At 44.3% G+C, this 7,629-nt stretch overlaps 2 protein-coding genes across 2 annotated transcripts; both read left to right on the forward strand.

Annotated features, from left to right (window-relative positions):
• Positions 1–3,406: 3,406 nt before the first annotated feature.
• On the forward strand, positions 3,407–4,257 carry LOC113921520. Its single transcript, XM_027592330.2, has one exon. The coding sequence runs from the start codon at positions 3,787–3,789 to the stop codon at positions 4,225–4,227; it is 441 nt and encodes a 146-aa protein (XP_027448131.1). The 5' UTR covers positions 3,407–3,786; the 3' UTR covers positions 4,228–4,257.
• On the forward strand, positions 4,157–6,876 carry BTG1 (BTG anti-proliferation factor 1). Its single transcript, XM_027592328.2, has 2 exons — positions 4,157–4,592; positions 5,562–6,876. The coding sequence occupies exons 1-2, from the start codon at positions 4,445–4,447 to the stop codon at positions 5,927–5,929; spliced, it is 516 nt and encodes a 171-aa protein (XP_027448129.1). The 5' UTR covers positions 4,157–4,444; the 3' UTR covers positions 5,930–6,876.
• Positions 6,877–7,629: the final 753 nt, after the last annotated feature.

A 7,629-nucleotide genomic window follows, 5' to 3' on the forward strand; every position in this document is an offset into this window, starting at 1 on the left:
CTATCCTAAAACAATGTTTACTTACAAAAGCAATTTCTGCAATAATCTAACATGGCAGCCAGGGAAAAAAGTGCCATGGAGTTGAGTTACTTATCTTGTCCTCTCAAATATTGACTGTCCAATTTTAAGCCACAAAAACTATCTCTATATTATTTTTCATCTGACAAATTGCAAGTCATGGTTTTGATTTGACTCATTTGTGTTTTGATATGTTTATTTAACATCATTCAAGAGCATTTGCTATGCGTTGGGCATCAGGCATTGGGGATACAATAGTGAATTACGCAAGATGCCTGTCTTCAAAGAATTTACAGACTAGAAAGAAAGAGAGACTTGTAAACATAGTAAACCTAGTGTTTGCTGAGTCCCAGAGCCAGGGGAAGGGAAAACAGAATACTGTGGACATTTACTCAAGTGCAAAGAGTCACAAAAGCTTCTTGGAGGGTGAGCAGAAATTAGCTAGGGAAAGGGGAAAGGCAGTGGGACTAGCATATAAAATGAAGAGCGTAGTAGCTTAATTTAATTTAGTGTTATCATCTTTATAGATTAATAGTTCAGATGAGTTCCCAAATGCAGACCATGATGACATTCAAAAAGTGTCATTTAGTGACTTGAGATTTATTCAATTAAACAGACCATGCTTTATTCTAATATGGATACCTTCCTGACTTTGGGGATGTTAAAATGTCATCTTTGTCCCAAAATGATAGTGACAGCAGATGGTAATGTGATTTTTAAGAAAAAAATCCTTGGCAAAATAAAACATTTTCAACCTTGTGTTCATCCTTAAATTTCACTAGTCTATGAAATAAAGAAGTTCATTCTCCTACCCTATGTAAATGTTTATTCTTTTTTCTCTCTTTCTCTTTTTGGTTAAAAAACAGAATACTCAAAAAATGTCCAGATTGCTCTGATTTGTTAGTCTAGAGCAAACTGTTCTAGTAACAGTTGAGCTGAGGGATGGGAATATAAATCCCCGGCCCTCGGGAATTCTAGTTAGTTGCCCAATAGTTACCTCTATAGAAAGAACTTTCTGAACTTCTAAGCACTCTTTCCAAAGACCTGAGGTCTGTGCTTTTACTTGCAAACTTATTTTGAAACCCAGGTTCGTTTTCTGGATTTGCTTTGATAGAATTCCCAAATTTTGTTTGTCTGTTTGTTTTTAGTGCTTTGATTTAAATTTTTCTAGGTTTGGGAAATAAATTTGATATTATCAAATTGCCAGATGACAATATAAGCCAGCTAATATATATGTTTGGGTGCTTCCTCAGTGCCAGAGAGAGTGCTAAACAGTCTCTATAATTATTCTACTTAGTCCTCACAACAACCTTTAAGTTTCTGAAGGAAATAGAATGCAGAGAAGCAAGTAACTTGCCTCTTACAGCCAAGAGAGTTGGGTATGTCAAGACAGTTGACCCTTCAAATACACAGGTTCAAGCTGCGTGGGTCTACTTACAGAAGGAGTTTTTTATATACTATGCTATATTATAAATGTATCTTCTCTTACAATTTTAATAACATTTTCTTTTCTCAGCATTACTTTACTATAAGAATACATTGTATAAAAATATAACATACAAAATACGTGTTAATTGACTTTATGTTATTGGTAAGGCTTCTGGTCAGCAATAGGCTATGAGTAGTTAAGTTTTGGGGGAGTCCAAACTAATACGTGGATTTCACTGCTTGTGGTTCCTTGCCCCTAATCCCTGCGTTTTTCAAGGGTCAACTGTAGTTGAGACTGCCCTAGTTTAACCTAACAGCAAAATGAGAAAGTGCCTTTATAATTCAAAAGCTGTTGAGAAACACCAGCTCGCTTTATAGATGGGAAGAACCTGACTAAACCTCTGGAAAAATACTATTAAACATACTTATGTCCAGAGTTGAAAACTGTTAGTAATTAACATTGTGCACTATCTAAAGCTTGCATTTAGCACCAATGTTTATTTCCAGTTCTTTCTCTGAGTTCTCCCTAGACTCCCCAGGTAGAAGAGTAATTTCTTAAATCCACTTGTCACTTCAAAGAATGATTTAAGGAGGGAAACATACACATATGATAAAAAACAGTGTGGGGGTGAGTTTAACTTTCTGGTAACCCTATTCAACTGATTTTAAAAAGCTTTCAGAAGGGGTCCAGCCACTGCCTGGGAAGGCAGTTAAAAGTGGAGAGAACATGCCCTTGGGAAACAAGTCTGAGTTCAAATGCTAGCATTTTGTTAACTTCATAAATTGTTTGAATTTCAGAGGAGTCAAATGAAGCTCAGAATTATCAAGAGTCCAAGTTGGAGACCAGGCTTGGAGGAGAAAAACCTTCATTTTATTTCTCATCTAATGCTCAAATGACTGATAACGTGAAGGAAATGAACGTAGCAGATTAAGGGTAGGTGGAGTTAGGAGGGATATCAGGAGATCATGTGCTAGGGCTATCGTGATTTTAAGAATTTACTTCTGTTTCCCTGTCTCCTTTTTGAGTAGTAAAAGAGATTTCTTGTCCTCAGTGAATTACCATGACGCCTATTTTAAAGCACAGTTCTATCTGAAAAGTCCTAAAAGGAAAAAACTTACCTTATTTACCATTATTTTTGATGCACTCATCCAAAGAAAATTAAGACATTCACAAAAGTCAATGCTTTTAACAATACCATCTTTAAAGTATTTAACTTAGGTCACATGTAACTAATTATTGCGTATGAATGAAAAAAATAATCTATAAGTTGTTCTTTCAAACCCAGTTTTACATATTTCATTTAAACAATAAAACGTTTTCTCCCTCTGCTTTATAACGTCCTACTTTTCTTCATTTCTATACCTTCGGCTCAGTATTTTAAAAACACACACACACACACAAACTCAAAGTGGTGTGTTTTGCAATATTGATGACCAACAAAACTCAGGATATTTATTTCCATCTGGTAGAGTTCAACTTCTGCCTCTTGTTTGCGTTCTCCATCTGCCCCACTCACCATCTTTTTTTTTTTTCTCCTCCCTAATGGAGTTAGGGTTAACCCTCTCTTAGGCTTAATCGTTTTAGCAGGCTCAAGCCATAGTACAACTGTCATTTTTTTTCTAGTTTTGCAAGTAGGGTTTCCAGTAAACTCAAACGTCTAAGACTAATACTTTCACGAGCTTCAAATTTAATCTTTATTTTCTTCTGTTTTTATAATGAGCAGCAGAACTCTAAGGGCCCAACAGTTATTTGGACTAGAAAAAAAGAATCTCTGGTTAGTGTATACACGGTGTAAAATGCATTATGCAACTCCCCCCCAACCCCGTACAGCTTAAACTTTACAGAATCCGCGTTACTACATTTATCTTCAGTAACAGGCTTTCCTATCAGCACTAAGTTGGATTCTGTTAAGGTCTCCACTCCTCGTTTGCCTCCAGAAGTTACTAAAACAGCAACCACAAAAGGCTTACTAACCTTTTATTTATTTTGCAATTAAACTTTTACAAAGACATCCCCCACTCTTCCCCAAGGGTGGAGCAGGATCGGCTCCCTGGAGTTGGCAGCGCTTCTACTACGAGACCCCGACTCCCTGAAGTTGCAGAAAGACCCGCAAAGGTCCGCTGGCTCCACTTTCTCCGCACCCCCGCTGAGCGTCCCCGCACCTTTGGCACGGGGACCCGAACCGCGCAGTCCCGCACACGCCTCCAGCTTGGTGATCCAGCCTCTTAGACCGGAGCGGGGACGGGATCCGCGCGCGCGGACAGTCTGAGCAAGGCAGCTTTTACTGCCCAGCACTGAGCCTCCCGCGAGCAAGCCGAGGCAGCGCACTTTCGCAGAGGATGCCCTGGCTCTGGGCCCGGAGTTGCGGAAGGGGGAAGGAGGAGCTAGGGCTGGGGGCGGGGCTTTCACACGCGCACCCTCGCTCGGCTCGGTCCCCTAGCCACAGCCCGCCGGTCTCCGGCCGCCGCTCGGGAGTTTATTTGTTTACAAGCGGATTACGTCAGCTCCTCCCTCTCTTCCCGGTCTCTGCATCCTCCCCCTGCTCCTTTTTCCCGCCCCCCTCCGGCTCCGAATCTGCGGCGTCACAATGGTGCGATCTACGGATTGGCTGTAGTCGGCCGTCATACTCCAGCTACGCCACTTCCTTTCCGCGGCGCTATAAAAGCTACTGCACGGCGCCCGTGTCTCTTCGCCCCTCCGAGCTGGAAATGCAACTGTTGGGAGCTTCGGAGGCTGGGGAGCTGGGCGCGGAGGCGGCTGGGGAAGTCCGAGCGATGTGACCAGGCCGCCGTCGCTCGTCTCTTCCTCTCGCCTGCCGCTTCCTGTCGTGAAAATAACTTTTTTACTATAAAGGAGAAAAAAAAGTAGCTGTCCGCCCCTCCCGCCCTCTCTTCCTCTCAGCCCTGTGACCTGCGAGGGAGCCCGGGGTGGCCGCTCTCCGTCGGGGCCGCGCCGCCGAGCCCCGGCCGCCCCGGGCCGCCCCCGCCCGCCGCCCCCATGCATCCCTTCTACACCCGGGCCGCCACCATGATAGGCGAGATCGCCGCTGCCGTGTCCTTCATCTCCAAGTTCCTCCGCACCAAGGGGCTCACGAGCGAGCGACAGCTGCAGACCTTCAGCCAGAGCCTGCAGGAGCTGCTGGCAGGTGAGCCGGCCGCGGCGGGAATGCGAGGGGCGCCGGGCGGACGCGGACCGCACACCCGGAGCGGGAGGCGGGCCGAGCCGTCGGGGCCGCGGGAGCCGCGGCTCTGCCCCGGGCGGGCAGCGCTCGGGTCCCGCCGCGGGACCAGGGCAGGCGCGCTAGGTGGCCGCTAACGGCGGGTCCCGGCGAGGGCTTGGGGGCTGGGCCGAGGGCGCCCCCTCCCCCCACGGCTGGCCCACCGAGGAGAGAAGGAAACAGGCGCACAACAAAGAAACTGCAGCCACTGAGGCGGGAGCCGCTGTCCTCGGACCGTCCGCGGATTTGGGGACAAAGGAACTGCGGGGCTGGGGTTGGTTCGACGCCCCCTCCCCCAACCCCCTCCAACCGTTGTGGGCTCGGCGGCCCGGCCCGGGGGTGGGAAACCGCGCTGCTGCCCCGGGGCCAGCCCGGGACGGACGTGCCGTCTCCCCGCGCCTGCTACCCCTGATCATTAATCATCGCATTTGTCACCGGTTCATTTACGGCCCTGCCCAGAGCGTGGTTTAGGGTTGGCTTGTTTTTCTTCCCTTCGGGGTTAACAGTCCGGTGGCGCTTCTCCTCCAAAGCCATAAACCCCATTGTGTGCGGCTGGGGTGGGGTGGAGAAAGTAAACAGGTTCCAGCCTGGCCGCCGGTGCCATCCGGCTGCCCGGCCAGCCGAGGCCGCGCGCCCGATTCCTGTTTTGGCGGCTCGACCGGTTGGTTCCTGGAGATTGTTTTGTCCCATGCTACTGTGTTATTTCTAAAGCCCTGCCCGCTCTTTCCCCAGCCCCGCACACGCACAGCAGCGAGAGCGATGCTGGGCATTTTTAAAAGTTGATAGTTTAAATTTTTCACTTCTCAAAGGAGCCAGCGGAAGAAGGAAGCTACAGTGGGATCTAACAGTAACGATCTAAAGCATTGTTTCTCTGTTCTTTTTTTTTTTTCCCTATAGAACATTATAAACATCACTGGTTCCCAGAAAAGCCGTGCAAGGGATCAGGTTACCGTTGTATTCGCATCAACCATAAAATGGATCCTCTGATTGGACAGGCAGCACAGCGGATTGGACTGAGCAGTCAGGAGCTGTTCAGGCTTCTCCCAAGTGAACTCACACTCTGGGTTGACCCCTACGAAGTGTCCTACAGAATCGGAGAGGATGGCTCCATCTGCGTGCTGTATGAAGCCTCACCAGCAGGAGGTAGCACTCAAAACAGCACCAACGTGCAAATGGTAGACAGCAGAATCAGCTGTAAGGAGGAACTTCTCTTGGGCAGAACCAGCCCTTCCAAGAACTACAATATGATGACTGTATCAGGTTAAGATATAGTCTATGGATGGATCATCTTATAATGGATGGATAAATTTGATTTTTGCTTTGGGTGGGCTCCTCTTGGGGATGGATTATGGAATTTAAACCATGTCACAGCTGTGAAGATCTGGCACAAGATAGAATGGTAAAAAAATTTTTTTTAAAGTGACAGTGCCATAGTTTGGACAGTACCTTTCAATGATTTAATAGCCTGTGAGTCCAAGTAAATGATCACTTTATTTGCTAGGGAGTGAAGTCCTAGGGTGGTTTCAGTTTCTCCCAGATGTTATACCTAAATTTTTTCCATCAACCCTTTTAAGGCAAATCTGTATTTCAAAGAACCTTTCTCTGCAGTAGATCTTGCAGAGGAAATTTGCACTATTACACTTGAAAATTGTTAACTTTTTTGGCAGCTCAATAGGAAAGCTCAACATTTTAAACATGGTAGTACTGGAAATTTTGACAAGACTTTTACCTAGCACTTAAATATGTATAAATGTACATAAGACAAACCTAGTAAGCATGACCTGGGGAAATGGTCAGACCTTGTATTGTGTTTTTGGCCTTGAGAGTAGCAAGTGACCAGAATCTGCCATGGCAACAGGCTTTAAAAAAGACCCTTAAAAAGACACTGTCTCAACTGTGGTGTTAGCACCAGCCAGCTCTCTGTACATTTGCTAGCTTGTAGTTTTCTAAGACTGAGTAAACTTCTTATTTTTAGAAAGTGGAGGTCTGGTTTGTAACTTTCCTTGTACTTAATTGGGTAAAAGTCTTTTCCACAAACCACCATCTATTTTGTGAACTTTGTTAGTCATCTTTTATTTGGTAAATTATGAACTGGTGTAAATTTGTACAGTTCATGTATATTGATTGTGGCAAAGTTGTACAGATTTCTATATTTTGGATGAGAAATTTTTCTTCTCTCTATAATAAATTGTTTCTTATCTTGGCATTTTAATCAATCTCTTGTCATGATTATAGAGGTTCAGCTATAAAAGATACGTTTCTCAGAAGACTTAGGTTCTATAAGCTATGTGAATGTCAGTTGCACACTGGTCATGCTGAAAAACATTTGCTAGGAGTGAAGATCTGTGTATACATATTTAGGTGTTAGAGGAAACACAGAGTAACTTTTTTTTTTTTTTAATCTCTAAAGTTAAAACATGGACACATTCCCAGGCTAATCTCATGAAATGAGGATAAAAGACAAAGGTAACATCTACCAAACAAAGTGATACTCAGAATTTGCATGTCATTGCTTCCCTGTTGAAGTGAAGATTTAAATGGTCCCTTCTGGCCCACCTTTGAGAAACAATTACTTTGCCCCATGGAATTCTTGTTCAATTAGAAAATCCTGGGGTAGATGACCCATAGTCTTAAAGAACAGACTAATCACTGCAGGGATTGGTTGCTTTTTGCTTTTCATCAGCTGCAAGATTTACATAAAAATTCCTTAAGCTGGAATTCAACAAAAGGTATGTTTATGAATTTTTATTCTCAAAAGTTGAAATGTAAATTTTTGATTCCTCATTTTCAGATTTCTGTTTCAGATAAATTCTAAGAACCTATATGAAACATTGAGTACTGGAGTGTAGATCTCTACCGCATATGATAAAAACTTGTTGGTAATTCTTTGGTTGTAGAGGAGAACATGGTTCTTCAGTGGAAATTGAAAGTGGGGAATTTTGAGTTTTTCTCTACACGGTTAAGT

The sequence above is a fragment of the Zalophus californianus genome, chromosome 9 (genome assembly GCF_009762305.2).
Source record: "Zalophus californianus isolate mZalCal1 chromosome 9, mZalCal1.pri.v2, whole genome shotgun sequence".
Lineage (NCBI taxonomy): Eukaryota > Metazoa > Chordata > Mammalia > Carnivora > Otariidae > Zalophus > Zalophus californianus.

Coding starts and splice junctions, on each gene's coding strand:
- LOC113921520 (XM_027592330.2), top strand. CDS start 3,787: ATGCCCTGGCTCTGGGCCCGGAGTTGCGGAAGGGGGAAGGAGGAGCTA.
- BTG1 (XM_027592328.2), top strand. CDS start 4,445: ATGCATCCCTTCTACACCCGGGCCGCCACCATGATAGGCGAGATCGCC. Junction 4,593..5,561: donor CCTGCAGGAGCTGCTGGCAG/GTGAGCCGGCCG, acceptor TTTTCCCTATAG/AACATTATAAACATCACTGG.